We start from the raw sequence: 17,727 nt of genomic DNA, 5'->3' as shown, positions 1-17,727 counted from the left end.
TTTTGTCAACAACTCCAATTTTTGCGTTTTTAAGAGAATCTATCAACTTATGAAAACAAATTTAAAGTGTCATGTTGGGTTAGATCATGTTGACTCTAATTTATTAAGTCCATGGGTTTAATACCTACTCATTATCAAAAGAGAAGTGTTTTGATTATAATATTTCCATAACAAATAATTTGTTATTGGTTTAAATTTGAATCTATTTCTGAAAGTCTGAAATTCCTTTTTCATCCGCAATAAACAAATTTTTCCCTTTCAGTCTTTCCCCCTCACAGAATTTCCCCAAATTTTTTTCCCTCTGTCTTTTCTCTCTCACGGTAATCTCTCTTTCTTCCCTCACTCCTCTTCTCTCTTTTTCCCCTCTATCGGACCCATCTGCCACCGCCACCCATTGCACAGCCACCCATCTGCCACCGATGCTAGCCACCGCCGCCGCCGTCGTCGTCGACCTCCAATGTCGCCGTTAGGTGCGACTTGGTTTCAGTATTTGGTCTTTTGGCCTTCAATCCAGCTACTTTCCCTTATCCTTTCAGCCAATTATATATCACACTCAAGCATTTTACTCATTCGATGCCATTCTGCTTGGAGCGTTTTATCTCCTTCTCATAGCTACTTTCCCTGACTCAATCGGAGCATGTTTTGGTCACATTGATTTCACCTTCTAATTCAAGGTTTGATTATTTTCTATTCTATAAAGTTTAATTTGTCTCTCTCTCTGCAAATCACCCCCTTTTCTCAAAAAAATTTGCTGTTGCTGGGGTGGACTTAACTAACAAACTTTTTATTACATGCACAGAAATTGTTTGATAGAATACCTGAATGTTTTCTTCTTTTTGTAGAATCTAACTTTGTAAAATTTCCATTTTGCAGGTCTATTACGTGGACATGTTTATTTCTTCCTACGGTATATACAAGATTTTGTAATCAACGTTATTTTTCTTGGATGTCTAATTAGCCGTGACTGAATTTTTCCAGGTCGCGCTAGATAAATTGGTTAAACCATCAAACACTGTCACTGACTACAACACCAGGTACACTTTCGTTTGAGCTTCTAGTAGACATTTATACACTTTTGTTTGAGCTTTTGTTAGACATTTATTTGGATATTTTTGAGCTGATTTTTAAGAAATGAACTCAACAGAAATATTTGGGTTTTGGATATCTTGTGTTTTCGTCATTAAAGCAAGCTGTAATGCTAAGAAACTTTGTTGGAGTTTTAGCAACTTCCCATGATACATATTAATGTTCCCAGTATGTATCATCAATACTGTCTTTTTATTTATTTATTTAATTTTTTTTTTTTTTAAGTATGACTGTTTTCTTATTTTATATATCATATACTATATAATAAAAGTTGAGTCTTACACACTGTGACTGTGCCAATTGGATGTCCTCTCTCTCTGTATGTATGTTGTCAGTTTTCATGTCCAGAGTGTTCATCATCATGAACACGATGTTCATTTTATTCAATAAAATTTTTATTTCCTATATATATAAAAAAAGCATATATGTTATCAGTGTGTCAAAAGTGATTTGACTTGACTATTTTCCATTGATCATAATTCATTGTGGATATTCAGGTTTAGTGGAATCACATGTGAGTTGCTAAATGGGGTGACTACAAGCCTTAAGGAAATTCAGGTTTGTTACTTGGGTGTATGCTTACTTGATTAACATGATTGTATGCTGTTGCTTCACTGATTGATTGCATGTTAAGACTACTTTATATATATATATATATAAATATATATATATTTATTTATTTATTTATTTACAGTTGCTTCCATGTTCAGGAAGATTTTCTAAAGCTGGTTTACAAAGAGACCATCCTTGTTGGGCATTCCTTGGAGAATGACTTGTTAGCATTAAAGATCTCTCATGGTTTGGTGATAGATACTGCAGTATTGTACAAGCACCGCCGTGGTGTATCTTACAAAACTGCTCTAAGAGTTCTTGCCAGGAAATTTCTTTCTCAGGAGATACAGCAGTGAAGCAATGGTCATGACAGTATTGAAGATGCAAAAGCTACTATGGAACTAGCACTTTTAAAGATTCGATATGGCAAGTACTTCTTTTCCATTGTACCATTAGCAAATGGAAATTTGAGCAATAGTGGAGATTTGGAGAATTAATAGTTTGATTATTTGATAGTTCCAACTTGGAAGATCTTTAAGAAAAAAAAAATAGCTTATATATATATATTCATTAAGAAAAGCAGGTGGAAGATATTAATTATCATCTTTGCAAGTTTTTTTCTACTTTAAAACAAAATTGGGCTCATTACACCAAACGCGGTCCTTGTGAAGAGCCAAATTTCAACTAAATGAGGTTCCCTATGAAATGAGGCAGGGAATGGAGCCACTGTGTCCAGTGTCATGGAGGATACTAGTGGAGATATAAATGTAGATGTCATTGTCATTGTGGCTATATAATACTCATATCTTGTCTGTAACAACCTGTGTTCTGAGTAACTTATTATGAAACATAGGGATAATATTTATATGTTAAAATATATTTAATTTTCTTTGGTAACCCCTTTAGAGGTTATAGTTTACATTTGTACTTGCTCTTATATTCTTTTCTTTTGGAATTAGGACCTGAATTTGGATGCTAGAATCCGCAGCCTCTATGCCACGTTACCCACTAATACCATGCTTATAATTTGCACTGGCCATGGTGATACAGCAATTGTCCATAGGTAATGCTCGTTGGACCTGTTTTATGCATTTACTATGCCATGTTTCCTTTTTTTGTACTCCAAACAAATATAACTTTTTATTTAAATGCCAATAGCCAAGTAATTGACAACATATTTGGACCAATATTTCCTTATACCCGCATTCAGATGGTTTTTGATGTTTGGAATCCGTACATTATCTAGAGGAAGTCAGCCTTGTATTCTTCTCTTGCTTTAAAAACACACACACACACACAACTATCATGTTTAATTTGGTGCCACTGCTACCAGCTTAGAAGAATGATTATCAACTTAACCTTATTGTGAGCTCTATTTTAGTGTTTCTCTGCCTATGAGTTTCAGCGTCTCTTTTTTATTTTTAAATCTTATTTTGATCTGTCAGATTATGGAAAATCCATGACCTGGACAATGATTGAGTATTTTAGGTGATGAATCTAGTGATAGGTTCTGCTAGTGTGGTGGAATTGGATCTGGGTCGCAGCTTTTGCCAATCACCTCTCTCTCTCTCTCTCTCTGTGACCTGCTGAACTTTGGTGGGTTATTGAGTATAATGGAAAGTGTCTGGGTGAATTTCACTTATTTCCTCACCACCAAAGTTCATTTACTGTTTTAGTGACGAGCAAATTGAGAGATGAAGTCCCCCACCCCCCCCCCCCACTCTTTTCTTTTTTTAATAGACTTTATCTTCATTCAAATTTAAGGAGGTTGGAAGGAGATCATGGAGTCATACTAAAACAGTGACCCCTGCTGTTCCAACTTTGCCTCTTACAGACACCCAACAATTTAGCTCCGAGTTTTCTTCCTTTTTACAATTTTGTATCAACTTATTTTTTATCTTATTTTTATGTAATGTACTTTTATGTTAAAAAGTAGGAGCAAGCGTGGGCAAGTTAGAAAAGCTACGGTCTTTCCCCCTTTAGTTGATTATATAGACACTCATTTGCTTGGACTCAAGCTCAATGTCTAACAAGCAGTACACCTGCCAATTCATGTTCCCTTTTTTAGAGATAACCAATATGAAAATTGATTTGCAATTTTCTGTCAACCCATTTTATGTATAGCATTAGATGAAAGCTATTTTATTCTTGGTCTCAAGTTTTTAAATAGTCTTTGAATTGTCTATATAAATTTTTTTTGTAAAAATGCTCTCTAATTTTATAAAGAACATTCTGGTTTGCTTGATCAGAGTTGGGATATATGTAGTCTGATTTAAATCTAACAAGCATAGGTTAGAGGTTTGTGATGATGCCTTCTTAGTTCTTAGTGTCCATCTATTATTTTCTTTGGAAAGTAGAGTAGACACCTAGGCTACAGGGATTAGTCTTTTGCGACAAGGACCAATTATACTTTTGGATTCCAACTACAATGCTAAGGTAAAATTTATTTAAAAAAACATTGTAGTCTATGATTTCCTTTATAAAATTCTTGAATTTGTCTTATATATATTGCTACTGAACATTTTAATTATCTTCCATTTAACTCACTGAAGCTCTCTTTCTTTCTCACATTGTCTGGAATCAGCTTTCAGATTTTGGTCTTCCAGTGTCCAATGGGGCCCAAAACAGGAACAACATTCAGCTTTCAGGAACTTTGGGTTATGTAGCCCCAGAGTATCTTTTAGATGGTATGCCAACTAAAATTGTAATAATTTCTTCCCGTATTCTTAAGTCTGACTGGTTGCTAATGTCTATAAATATATAATTTTTCTTTGCTAACTATATAATATAATAAAATCGTTTCGATCCTAACAATTACAATAATGTTATGAGACTGTGATGAGTGTAATATACATTTTAAAATCAGTGTGTCTTTTGATTAAGCTATCTTAAGCACATGCACATGCACTGCCACTTAAGGGCTGATCAATCATGTTGTGAATTTCTCCTAGACAAACACTTGTGCCTAAAGTTGGCACTTGGTAAGGATATCAATGTTCAGTTTTCATTTCATGTGGTAGTTTGAATCAATAGGTTTCATAACTACAAATTTTGATTGAAGTTCAATTGATACTGAGGGTGGGGAACACTATGTAAGTGGAATTTATTCCCTGGTAAAATCAGTGCTGTGTAGTTGGATGTGCAAAGAGCAATTGTAAGCCAAAGATTTTTAGATATAAATATGGATGATGTGACAGTGGACTTGTAAGTTTAATTTGGTTGGAAAGTCGTTTAATATGGTTCCCCGCAAACAAGAGTATGTTTTCAACTTTTGAAAACAAAATTCAATGGACCGAATCAGACCAAGTTGTGCCGAATTAGAACAAACGGACCAAAGTAGACTAAATAGAACCATAGTAGACAAAATGGACTAAATATAACCAAAATAGACCAAATGGCCCGAATATGACTGAAGTAGACTAAAGTGGATGGAATGGACCAAAAAAGACTAAATAGAACCAAAGTGGACCGAATAGAACCAAATTGGACCAATATGGACCAAATAGAGCCAATGTGGATTGAATGAACTGAATGGACCAAATACGAACAAGGTGGACCAAATAAGAACGAATGGACCGAAGTGGACTAAATAGAACCAAAGTGGACAAAATGGATTGAATATGACCAAGTGGACCAAATGGCCCGAATAGGACTGAAGTGGACAAAATTGACGGAATAGGACCAAATAGAACCAAAGTGGGCAAAATGGGTTGAATAGGACCAAAGTGGACAAATTAGGACCAATATGGACCAAATAGAGCTAATGTGGACTGAATGGACCGAATAAAACCAAAGTTGACTAAATAAGAACCAATGTACCGATTTGGACCAAATAGAACTTTAGTGGATAGAATGGACTAAATGAACCAATTAGGACCGTACCGACTGAATAGGACCAAACTAGACCAAAGAGGATAGAATGGACCGAATAGAATCAATGTGAACCGAATGAGACTTTTGAATATTTATCATTTTTAGGGCTCATATTTCCAATTTATAATGTCTATTTTCTTGGTATTCATTAACTCAAAACTATAGAGTTTAATCCAAATATAATAAAATTTCATACTTTTCAACTCAAAAATTAAAAAAAAAAAAAAAAATTGTAAGCTAAATCTGAAAAGGCAGCCTACAAAAAGAATCAATTTGAGGCCTAATTAGTCTAACATGAACTAAAGGAGACTAAAATTGACTGTGTGAGTTGAATTGGACCAAATTGGATCAAAATAGATCTAATTGGATAGAATAGAAATTGTTTAATTTTTAGGGAGAACAAATTATCTTCAAATAATTTTAGAGAAAAAATTACACATTATATTACCAAGCAAAATAATTATTTATCCACATTGGCTCTACAACTAGTTCCTTTAATTGTTAAGAGTCTTATAATTTAATTGGTTGACAACTCTTGATGTTTCCAACCAAGACATTTAGAGTTCAAATCCCCGTACCTACCCCCAACTACTGATGTATCAAAAAAAAAAAAAATATCCCTTTACCTTTGTTAGCTAGATAGGCCAATAGAAATATTGATGATTTCAGATCTTAGCATAATAGTAAAATTAGAGAAAAAAAGAGAGCAAATTCACATTGAGATTTATGTAATTTGACAGTGTGCCTACATCCACAAGAGTGAGTGCCAAAAAATTCATATAGAAGGTTTACAATAATTTATGGTGCCTCCATATATGACTCGTACATTGGAAATTTCCAATATACCCTTACAATTACTGGGGGTGACCCCTAAATTAGAGACTGTTACTTCCCATTGAGAACATGAGATACTATCTCTAACAAAAGAGTAGAGACCATTGTGACCGTGTTGAATTTTCACAAATATTAACATTTCTTGCAATGAGAACATCCATTATTATGCTCTCTTGATTACAAGTGAATCCAATTCCTCAAAATCAGCGTGCTTTTTTCTTTGGTTAAATAACCCTTTTTTTTTTTTTTTTTTAAAAGATAGTTTCAACCTATGACGTCCACTCCTGATAATAGTTTTTTATAGTTAGACCAAGACACCAATCAGTTTTTAGTGTAGGTAGAGATTGAATTCCAGATATCTTATTCAACCATTAGATATTTTATCAGTTAAACACTTAAACTAACTAGAACCCACAATAAATAAGCCAATTGGTTATTTCATTGTAAGAGTAATGCGACATAATTTTTTTATAATTACTAACATAAGATGTTGAGATTGGAATTTTGAATTATATTTCTACTTCGGTCCATCAGTACCGATGCCACATTTATTACATACAATAAAAACAGCTCATGTCAGTGATCGTAAAAGATGTTTTTAAAAATGTAATGGCCTTGGACTCGTTGTACAAAAACCCAAATAATTTAATGTCTTAGCTTTAAACTTTATGCCCACCCGTTTGCCCAAAACTTGTGCATTCCTTGCTTCTGTAAACTATCGAGCGTGTGGTTCAGTAACAGATTCTTCATCGACAGACCATGACATGGACATGCTAGTAGATTGATCAGACTCCATAGACATTTGGAGCAAGTTCTGGTCTGTGTTGCGAAGGAAAAAAGCTGGCTGTTGCGGTGCTGGTAGACTAACAGAGTGGCTATTAAGCGCGAGAACTATTGATGCCATAGTGGGTCTGTCAGCTGGATCCTTCTGAACGCATAATAAGCCAATCTGGATGCATTTAATGGCTTCATCTATCAAATAAAAACCTTCCAAAGTTGGATCCAACAATTCCAAGGGCCTCCCATCCCTCCAATGTATCCATGCCTGCACATTTTATAAAGCAGAATGTCATGCTACTAGTGGTGATCCTAGGCATTAAGAAAGGGAAACAAATTACACTATATGTTATATACTCACGTAGCTCAAGAGGTCCTCAGCCCCTTTTGATTCAAAGTTACTATTCTTTTTTCCGGTGATAATTTCAAGGACAAGGACTCCAAAACTATACACATCGGATTTCTCAGAGAATTCCCCCTGCATTGCGTACTCTGGAGACATATAACCACTGCAAACCAACATCACAAACATAATAGTATTACTAAATGACAATGAGGAACCTCATGATTATGTTCTTCAAGTTCAATGTGTCAAAATTACCTTTTTTTGCATTTTTTATAAATTTTTTTTCAGTGATTTATTAGTTGGAATGGGACTGGAATAAATGCATTAATTCTAATGATGCAAATTAGAAGAAAAACCATTTGGAACTTACTATGTCCCCACAATTTTACTTGCATTTCTTTGAGTTTGATCAACTTCAAGAGTCCGTGCGATACCAAAATCTGAAATTTTTGGATTCATTTCTGCATCTAACAATATGCTGCTGGCCTTTAGATCACAATGTATAATTCTAAGTTGAGAATCTTCATGAAGATATTGTATTCCTTGAGCAATCCCTCCAATTATCTTATATCGTGTTTCCCAATCCAATTGTCCTTGTTTTTTTGAATCTAACGGTTCATCAAAAGAAAAATAAAATAAAATAAAATAAAAACAAAGAATTCCAAATGCACATAAAACTATTGGATGCGTGTTTAGATAGACAAACCATATATAAAATTGTCAAGACTCTTATTGGGCACAAATTCGTAGATAAGTATCTTTTCTTCTCCTTCCAAGCAGTATCCCAATAGCCTTGCCAAATTTTTGTGTTGAAGCTTGGCTTGTAGTTCAACCTCGTTCTTGAATTGTTTAAATTGTTCTACTCCTTGTCCAGAACTTTTCCATAACCTCTTTACGGCTATTTCTTGTCCACTAGGAAGTGTACCCTGGTAATGTATGTATTTTAAATAGCTTTAGAATAGTTTAATTCATGGAATTTATTAAATTCCAGTACTTCGAAAGCTTTTCAAAATTTTTTTTTTTTGATAATTCGACAATTGGGGATAGGGATAGGGGATTTAAACTTTGAATGTTTCATTAGAAATACTAGAAGGTGTCAACTAATTAAGCTATAAGGTTCATGGTAAAACTTTTCACATCTAAATTGTGATTATATATATGCAGTAAATTTGCTACGTATGCTTATTTGAGTATCCAAAAAAAAAAAAAAAATTTTGATATATACCATGTATACTTTACCAAATCCACCTTCACTATTCTTGTTGTCATCTGAGAATTTGTTTGTGGCGGCTTCAATTGTCCCAAAATCAAATTGCAAGGACTCCACAGTTGTTAATTCACTTGCAGCTAAACATCCAAAAAATAAAGTAAGATATTACACTAGAAAGAGCAATGTTAGCTTATCATAAGGTGAGAGTTTGAACATAATCAATAAGTTCTTTCTCATTTTCTGAAAAACTACCATATATCCTAGAAATTTAACCTACAAGTAGTTTTTAACACTCCCTGGAGAACAACTTAAATCGTAGGCTCCAGTTAAGTCAATTGGTAAAGTCTCTTATTGTCGAATAAGAGATCTAGTTGTTTTAAAACCCCACCTATACCAAAGATCAATTGGTATTTTGGTGTGATCCAAAAATCAATTGGCGTCTTGATCTGATGTTAAAAAATAATTATCATAGAGCAAATATTATAGATTGAAATTCTATCATATAAATATATATTAAAACAAAAAAATGTCTTAAATTAATGGGTTTGTGTCCAATTAATTTTTTTCTTTATATATAAATCTAATTATGTTATATTAACCACTTATATTTGTGGTTATTATCTAATGTGGAACTTGAAAATTTACCTAACTACACCACTCACACTTGAAGTACACCACTCACACTCGAATATGTTAACATCATTTTCATGTATACTTGAAAATGAGAAGAAAGTGACATATGATGTAAATATAAGACTACTTGCTTACCTTGATAATTTAGGATATGATTAGCTTTCTTAGTACTCTCTCCCTTTATGGCATTGGTCTTCTTTCTTGCCCTCCTTAGGAAACAGAAGGATAGGATGAGTAGGACTAGCACCAAGGCAGCTATTGGAACAACAATGGCGATTATCGTTGCTGTTGAGCTTTTGTCCTTTCCTGCGTAAACAATATCATGTTTCATTGACAACAGTTTACAGCTCGTTAGAAGAGAGTTGCCCAATAAAATATATAGGGTTAAACTTGTTTTACAGAAACTGTTTTACTCAGTTGTATGCACACTCCAAAAGGCAGTGAAAATCGTAACTTGTGTGTAAAATTTGTGTAAAACAGTTTATGTTTAATAAACATTACTCAATTATTTAGGTCCAATAAGTCTACTTTGAGTCATTTTTCTTTTTGTTTCCCCTTGAAAAAATTGAGGATGCGACCCCAGTCCTTTCCGTACAAATGAAGGCAAAAGTGCCATTTGACTATATAGCAAGATTGGCTGGTATGCTTGAGTTTTCTTTTTCTTTTTTTTTCAATATATTTTTAAAAAAATTCTGGATACATTGCAGGTGGAGAGGGGAATTTGAGTCGTATGCCGGACCACTTCCTCCCATTTAATCCTCCAATTCCTTACATTTTCTTTTTAGATGAAATAGATGTAGATCAAATAAATGTTATTTGTCACATATCTGACTAAAAATGAGAGAGTTTAATGTATCAATAGGAGGGGATCATTTCGCTCATTAATTTAGGAAAATGGACAGTCATCACTCACAGTAAGAAAAGAAGATAGCTATAGGTGGAAAATCAACCAACTCAAGAGCTGAACAACTTTTTTTTTTTTTTTGAGAAACTTAATATCAAACAAAACATTCTTCTTCTTTTTGTTTCTTTGATGTAAGAGGAAAAAAAAATTCTCTAAAAATGTTTTTCATAAACTGAATGATTTAAATTTCTCACATGGAATCAGAATTTATTTATTAATTTTTTTTTAGTTAGAATGTTGATCAAGAAGAGAAGAGAGAAAAATATATCTCATGCATCATCCCTCTCACAAAATGTGGGCCTCACATGACTTTGGAGTCCACACACTGTTACTGGGGAGGAAAGGATGTTCAATAGATCTACCGTATTAATCCAAAACCTATTATTCAACCTAGGCATGGTACGTTTCTCAAAACCTATTAGTGGTTATGTGTGTGACTTACACTTAGGGCTGTCAACGGGTTCGTGGTTCAGGTCAAATCGGACGAGCTCTGACAGATGATTGGGTCGGTTTGATCGAAACCAATGAAGGAGCGGCGGTGGGTGGAAGGTGGTAGATCTTCGTCCAATCTGAGTGAAGGAGAGAAAGATTCGACCAGATTTAAGTCAAACCTTGTCGAATCTATGCCAAATGTCACCGGATCTGAGACCAACATCATTGGATCTAAGTAGATTTAAGCCAAACATTGTTGAATCTTAGAAAATCTAAGTTAAACATTGCCGAATTTAAGTGGATTTAAGCAGAGAAAGACCAAACGTGGCTAGATCTGAGCTTTGAAGACCTAATAGTCGCCGGATCAGGATAGAATCTGGTAGATTTGAAAGTTTCTTAAAGTGGTTTTCCGATCGGGTTGGGTGGTTTAGATTTTGGTGGAGGACACCCACCACTTGACCTGCCGAAGTCGGTTTTTGAGAGAAGGAACCCGTGGCCGACTGTCGAAGGGATTAGTTCGGGCCGCCGGCGGTCGGTTTCGGTCGGTTCCATCGGTTCTATCAGGTAGCCAAGTTTCTTGGATAGCCCTACTTACACTTGACTTGGTATAAGTTGCTACAAGAATTACTTTCTCAGGAAAGTGAATCGAATCATAGAGGGATATCAGCCCTGCCAATGGTTGGTCTACATTCTACCCCTCACCGAGCAAAGTTGGTGGGCAATGGTCCAATGGAATGGCTTGTTGCCTACTCCATAGTGTTTGTTTTATCTAAAGCCTCCATCCATTAGAGTTGTAACCCACTTGGACCTGACTTTGTACATAGCTAATTGTCCCTATTCGTTAAAGAGAGAAGGACTCGCAGTAAAATCATACACAACAAAATTATCAGTAACGACAAAGAATGATAAAGTATGCTGTGAAAATTGAAGCACCGTTCCAATAGCCAATATTACAGAGTAATATTACGGTTATAAACTATTTTATAATATTTTTACAAAATGTTGAAGTGGTTAACTTCTTTTTAGTTTTCATATAAGTTCATCATTAATATCACTTTTTTCATTTGCAAATAATCGCACATAACTTCAATAATTTGTAAATTTTTTTATAACAAAATTTGTATCTATAGCATCACACAATTAAAAAGGGAAAAAGCATTCAAAGTTCAGTTACCGAACCTGGATGTGAAAATGTATGAGCTGATGTAGGCATGAATGTCGCATTTTCCTTCCGGTAAAAAGGGTACAATTCGTACCTAACATTACAACTCGGAAAAATGACTCTTCCCCCTTGCTTTCCACTACAACACCATGGAAGAAGATTTATAGCAGCCTGAAGACAAGTACTACAATCGTTTCTGGACAAGTCCGCTGTGCACTGTACAAGGTTGTACAGTGTTTGAAAAGCAGAGATATTCACTTCTTTGGTTCCAAACTTTTTGGAACCAATAGGAGCATTAGAGGCCTGAGCTGCTGTCTCATTCATTGACTTAGCCAGTAGCTTGTTAAACCTGTCCTGTTCAGTGATATTCTGCGTGTTCAATAGGGCAAACTTTGGCTTTTCGTCCACTGTGGAAAAGAATGACCGATTTGAGTAACGCAACATGCACTCATCGTACCATATGACGGCAACCTTTTCTCTGGAACATTTTTTGGTTATCTCTTTGACTGCTGCAGCTACACATTCTTGGCAGAGTTGAGGAGTGACATCACCGCGGCAGAGGAAGAGGCCATAGACGGGGTTGGAGGTGTTTTCGCCACTGGTGGTGTTGTAGAATTCAAGGTTGTGTGTGGCGTTGGAGGAGAGTGAAGAGAGGAGGGAGTTGAGATTGGATTGGTAGGTGCTATTGGAGCTGAAAGTGGTGTTTGCACATACCTCATTGAGGTGAATTGGGGCAGTTGCATGAGTGGTCAAGCTAAGGAGGCTAAGCATGGAAAGGAATAGAAGGGTGATGGAGGGATTCAAGCTCAAAGAAGTCATTTTGATAGTTCTGTCTCTTCCAATGTGTGTAACTGTAGCTGATTTTCAGCTTTTATTGATGGAGTGAGTGAGAATTGATAAGATTTTAGATAAGGAAATGCTGTTTTGGAGATGAATTTTTTGGTCCACATCTCTTATAATATCTTGAAACATGTGGGAAATATGTGCGTATTTGCATTAGATTTTTGTTTTGTTTTGTTTTTATTTATACACAAAAGAACAAAATAATTTGTTTTTTTAAGAAGGTTCACAAAAATATAATTATACTTAAAAATAGTGGATAAGTCGTGCAATATACAAATAAATAAATATATATATATTTGCTTTGTTTTTTGTTTTTTTTTTTTTTTGTCTTAAAAATAAAATTGATACCTATAGAACAATTAATAGGAATTTATAATAATTTTATTTGTACTCAAAATTAATTGATGTATTACCAATTATATACCATGATAATAAAAAACAAATATCATTAATTAGACACAATAAATTAAAATTCTATAATATTTGTAAAATAAAAAATCTCTACGAAGAAGACATCAGTGGTGTAGAGGCAGCCATTTGCTTAAGGATAAGGTTAGATTTTTTTTTTTTAATTATTATTATTTTTTTTTTTTGAGAATCAAGGATAAGGTTAGAGCATTCACATCAGCCCTTGGATAATTGTGTATAAATGTGTAAAATACACATTTTGACCATTTTTACACATTTTGAAGCAAAAAACACACTACATCAGTCCATTTAAAATCGTGTAAACCCATCTATAATTTTCAACGAGCTACAGTACTCGTGTAAATTTACACGGGCATTGTAGCCCGTTTATACCTTAAAATAATATTATATGTACAGTAAACAAAACCTCATTTTCGCTCTTTTTTTTCTCTCTCCTCTCACTGAGCACACCAATGCCTCTCTCACTCTCAGCTTCCCTCTCCCTCTTGAGTTCTTCCTCTCATATTACAGTCCGAATTCTTTTGCTCATTCTCATCACCACGGGAAATAAAATGTGATCGGTTTGGGAGTTTTGCAGTTCCGGTGAGAAGGGTGGATCAATTGACAGACGGAATCTTCTCTATTGACAGACGTTGGGGCTGATTTCTCTAAAAAAGGTATGGGTTTTTCTCATTGAGATTTTAGAGTTTTTTGGTTTCAATCAAGATTCTTGGGAGTTTCTCTAAACTAATTTTTTTGGGGGTTTCTTGTTTCAAATTTTTTCTGGTTTGGGGTTTTTTTTTAGGGATTCTTCGGAGCACACCCGAAGTTATTTTTGAGAGCTGGTGTGCTGTTTTAGTACCTCCATGGGATAGTTCTACATAAAAAAGAAAAAAAAGAGAAACTCTTGCCACACCAACAAGAGAAACTCTTGCCACAAATATAAATCAAGAAATGCATAAAAAGATAGCTTTTTGTGTTATGCGTGGCATCACCTGATTGGATTTGAATAGATAGTCATCGTATTCACCCGATTCCATATTTCCATGCCTATACCCCACTAATGCGAGAACGAGTTTTAATTTATGAACTTTGTTCTTGATAGGTCAAAAAAGTTTCAATCTATGACCTATCTATTATTTTTTTCCGTCACTTTTTAGCTTAAATTATGAGATTAAAAGTTGTAAAAATTGTTGCAACGTAGAACAAAAGCACGTCTTCTAGTTCCAACTACTTTCTTATAAAAGCCAAACACTGAACAGGAGCACACCCGAAGTTATTTTAGCAATTCTAGTTATAAACTACTTAGTTATATACTTAGCTTTCAGACTGTTTTCCCTGTGCTGATTTGGTGGACTCTCGGGTTGGGCTAGAACTTCAATTTTGGGTTGAATACTTACCTGGGGACATTATCCCCCTTGCTTTGTTTGATGTTCATAGTTTTCTTATGTTTTAATAAGAAAACTATATAAATTATTGTAGCGATAAATTATTGTAAAATTCTCAACGATATAAATTTATTATGTTCGGTTACTTAATTTTGCAAGTAGCTTATTCCTCAAAAAGATGCTCAAATTATTTTGTTTCTTGTAGCTTGATCTAAAAACTTTATCCGTTACAATCCTTTCTTACGGACCAAATCTCCTAAGCAACGGGCAGCTGTGGACTTGGACACCCACTACTCAGAGGTAAAAGATGCTCTCAGTTCTGTCTAGAGTTTTGCTATTTATGTATTTAGATGTTCAACTGGTGAAAAAAACTGTTTTATTTGAACATTTTGTGGAAGATAATGTTGATATTCGTTTTACAATTTCTTTGGGATATACTTGAGAAACATATACTGTTTGTTGGCCATGAAAGAATTGCCAACAAAAAATCTACACATGATGGGGCATCTCAAATGTTGAATTCAAGCTTAATACTAGATTTGTGTGGCAGTACAACACTCTAGTAGTTACAGAGTTCTAGCTAATTTACTGTGTGGATATTTGGTTGTTAGCTTTATTGCCGTGATTACCTTGTATTTGGTTAGTTAGCTGCTGAGATTTTGTGCCTGGTCAGTGTGTATGTATAATTGGACTTGGCTGTGTAGTTTAGCTGGTTTTGTCTAGTTGTTGTTTGGGGTAGCTTGCCCTGTATTGTAGCCTTTGGCTGTTGTGGCTGGTTTTGTTGCTTAGCAAAAGTCACTAGATTATCGGGCGGGTGTATTGGGTCTTGTCTAGGCAGCGTAACTACGTGGAATTCTTAACTGCTCACACCCAAACTACATAAATCTCTATGTTGATTCTTCTCTCTTTTCTTTCCATTTCCACTAACATTTCTTAGATTAGAAATCTTCAACATACAGCCTAAACTAGTCATTTTCCCCAACCAAAAAGAAAGCCATATAAATGCTGTGGAACAGGACAAAGAAGACTAACCCTTAATAGAATCAGTATTAGCACTAAGTAGCTGCAGCTAGAAGCACCCACCAACACGGAGATGGCGATTAGGAGCTCCCTACAGTGTCCAATCTTCAACTTCTGCCTCTCATTGCGTATGTCTCTGCTTGTGGAGCAATTTTAATCTAGGACTAATCTTTAATTTTTTATTTTTATTCTAGGACTAATCTTATAGGTTGCAAACTGTATAGCTAATTGCTTGTCTTTCTGTCTCTCTTTTGCAAGCCAAATTTGATAAAATCAGTCTTTTTTTAGTTCTTCATTTGAGAATAATTTGTGGGAAATCGGTTTAAATTTTGGTTTATTTTTGAATTCTGTTGAATACTTATTATTTCTAAGGTTGAATTCCATGTGGGTTTTATCTTGTGTTTGAGGTTTGAGGTTTGATTTTCTGAGGTTTGAGGTTTTATCTTGTGTTTGAGGTTTGAGGTTTGAGGTTGAATACTTATTATTTCTATGGTTGAATTCCATGCTCTCAATTCTGTTGCTTTAAGGTTTGATTTTCTTGTGTTTGTACATGAATTGGTCAATGAATTAGACCATAAGGGTGCTTGGTTGTGATTGTGGAATTTGATTAACTCTGTGCAGTTAAATGAATTTTGGTTGTTGTATTGGCTGTGAGTTTCCTTGATTCTGTGTTAATATAAGTATAAATGCATATGAGTTTTACATGAGAGTTGAGAGTTTTGTTGATAATGTTAGTGTTTTAGACATGGATGGATCATGTGTCAATGGGGATGGTTGGTGTTCTTTGTGTTTTCAGTGAGTTATACTCTTAAATCTATGTTAAAAAATGCCTTTTCTTTTTTGTTTTCAATTTTGTTGCTTATTAGTGCTGCTTTTGAATTACTTTGGTGTTTGTTAGGTGATGGACTCACAAAATCAAAATCCCTTATTCCTTGACATTTTACAAGACAATGAACAAGGTTTTGAGTCTTTTGACAGCAGTAATTTGATGTCCACTCCGCCTTCAAACGTCAATGTCCATCAATCTCCATCCCAAGTTGAAATGGGACAATCTATACCCCCTATTGCAAAAAAATCAACTACTAAGAGAGGTCAACGGGAAATCAACTTCACCATAGATGAAGACATTAAGCTAGTGTCGGCGTGGCTCAATATTAGCTTAGATGCCGTGACATTGACGGACCAAAAACATGCAACATTTTGGGAGAGAATTTGGTCTACCTTCCACAATGACAAGAAATTTAACCGCACCAAGGATTCTTTAAATAGTCGGTGGTCAACAATTCAAAGGGAGACCAACAAGTTCTGTGGATGCTTGGCCCAAATTGAGAACCGGAATGAAAGCGGTAAAACTGAGCATGACAAGGTATTTCAACTCAACATCTAATATGTATTGTACATCAAAACACTTTTAGTTTTATGATTCTTATTATTTTCAATTTTTTACTTTTGTAGATTGAAGATGCAAAAACTATGTATCAAATTAATTGCAAAAATGTATTTCAATTGGAGCATTGTTGGAGAATTTTGAGGAATGAAGCTAAGTGGTTGATTCTAAGAGATAGTTTAAAGGCCCGCACAAGACAACCAGCCACACGACCAGCCACACAATCTTGTCATACCTTTGCAAGCTCAATAAATGTAGATGAAGATCTTGGAGAGACCTATAGGCAAGAAGGCCAAAAAGGAGAAATTAAAGAAAAGAAAGAATTGTGATGACGTGGTCCCAACACTTTCCTCCAAATTGGACGAAATCAAGGAAGAAAAGAGAAGAATGCATGAGGAGAAAAAGTAAAGTATGCGCATTGCATTAGAAGAACGAAGAGAGGCAATGCTCATTGCATCCGAAGAACGAAGAGAGTTGATTCGTATCAAGGAAGAGAAGAATAAAGTAGAAAAGAGGAAAATGGAAGATGAACTTATGATGAAAGATACAAGAACTATGAATCCTGAGCAAAAAGAATACATTCGTCTACGTCATTTGGAAATCTTGGAGAGGTTAAGGTCTAAATATGCATCATAATGGAATATTATTATTGACAATATCTAATCAAGTAATTTTTTGTATAGTGCAAAGATACTAGCACATAGTTGACATAGATGATTTGATGTTAGACATCTCTTTTGTAGTATTTACTTGTGCAAGGAACATGATTATTCAATCTCTAATCATGTTAGATATATTTTTGTAGTCTTTACTTGTGCAAGGAAATAGATGCAATGTTGTAAATTTTGTATTGTGCACGAACAATAGCACTT

The 17,727-nt window shown here is 34.7% G+C and overlaps 2 protein-coding genes and 2 long non-coding RNA genes across 4 annotated transcripts; 3 read left to right on the top strand and 1 right to left on the bottom strand.

The window, feature by feature from the left end:
- The first annotated feature begins 211 nt into the window (after window positions 1-211).
- Window positions 212-1,915, top strand: LOC126727231 (uncharacterized). Its single transcript, XR_007656183.1, has 4 exons — window positions 212-674; window positions 874-1,034; window positions 1,584-1,644; window positions 1,797-1,915. It is a non-coding gene; the product is annotated as an uncharacterized LOC126727231 (long non-coding RNA).
- A 683-nt stretch (window positions 1,916-2,598) lies between these two features.
- Window positions 2,599-4,452, top strand: LOC126727232 (uncharacterized). The gene is made up of 2 exons (XR_007656184.1): window positions 2,599-2,701; window positions 4,223-4,452. It is a non-coding gene; the product is annotated as an uncharacterized LOC126727232 (long non-coding RNA).
- Window positions 4,453-6,835: 2,383 nt separating this feature from the next.
- On the bottom strand, window positions 6,836-12,707 carry LOC126727214 (cysteine-rich receptor-like protein kinase 25). The gene is made up of 7 exons (XM_050432778.1): window positions 11,827-12,707; window positions 9,447-9,617; window positions 8,694-8,815; window positions 8,175-8,394; window positions 7,839-8,076; window positions 7,484-7,631; window positions 6,836-7,390 (listed from the first exon to the last, which is right to left on the bottom strand). Exons 1-7 carry the CDS (start codon window positions 12,626-12,628, stop codon window positions 7,061-7,063), a joined length of 2,031 nt encoding a protein of 676 aa, XP_050288735.1. The 5' UTR covers window positions 12,629-12,707; the 3' UTR covers window positions 6,836-7,060.
- Window positions 12,708-16,232: 3,525 nt separating this feature from the next.
- Window positions 16,233-17,184, top strand: LOC126728755 (glutathione S-transferase T3-like). The gene is made up of 3 exons (XM_050434540.1): window positions 16,233-16,241; window positions 16,367-16,834; window positions 16,924-17,184. The coding sequence occupies exons 1-3, from the start codon at window positions 16,233-16,235 to the stop codon at window positions 17,182-17,184; spliced, it is 738 nt and encodes a 245-aa protein (XP_050290497.1).
- Window positions 17,185-17,727: the final 543 nt, after the last annotated feature.

This window comes from Quercus robur, chromosome 5 (assembly GCF_932294415.1).
Source record: "Quercus robur chromosome 5, dhQueRobu3.1, whole genome shotgun sequence".
In the NCBI taxonomy this organism is placed as follows: Eukaryota; Viridiplantae; Streptophyta; class Magnoliopsida; order Fagales; family Fagaceae; genus Quercus; species Quercus robur.
The sequence above is the reverse complement of the archived record's forward strand: the minus strand, read 5'-3'. Positions and strand labels throughout refer to the sequence as shown.

Bases quoted from the DNA above. Each gene is read 5' to 3' on its own strand.
- LOC126728755 (XM_050434540.1), top strand. The intron at 16,835-16,923 runs GTATTTCAACTC...TTACTTTTGTAG, and splicing joins GTAAAACTGAGCATGACAAG to ATTGAAGATGCAAAAACTAT.
- LOC126727214 (XM_050432778.1), bottom strand. From the start codon at position 12,628: ATGACTTCTTTGAGCTTGAATCCCTCCATCACCCTTCTATTCCTTTCC. The intron at 8,395-8,693 runs GTATATATCAAA...ATACATTACCAG, and splicing joins GATTTGGTAAAGTATACATG to GGTACACTTCCTAGTGGACA. The intron at 7,632-7,838 runs GTAAGTTCCAAA...GTTGGTTTGCAG, and splicing joins AGTAAAATTGTGGGGACATA to TGGTTATATGTCTCCAGAGT.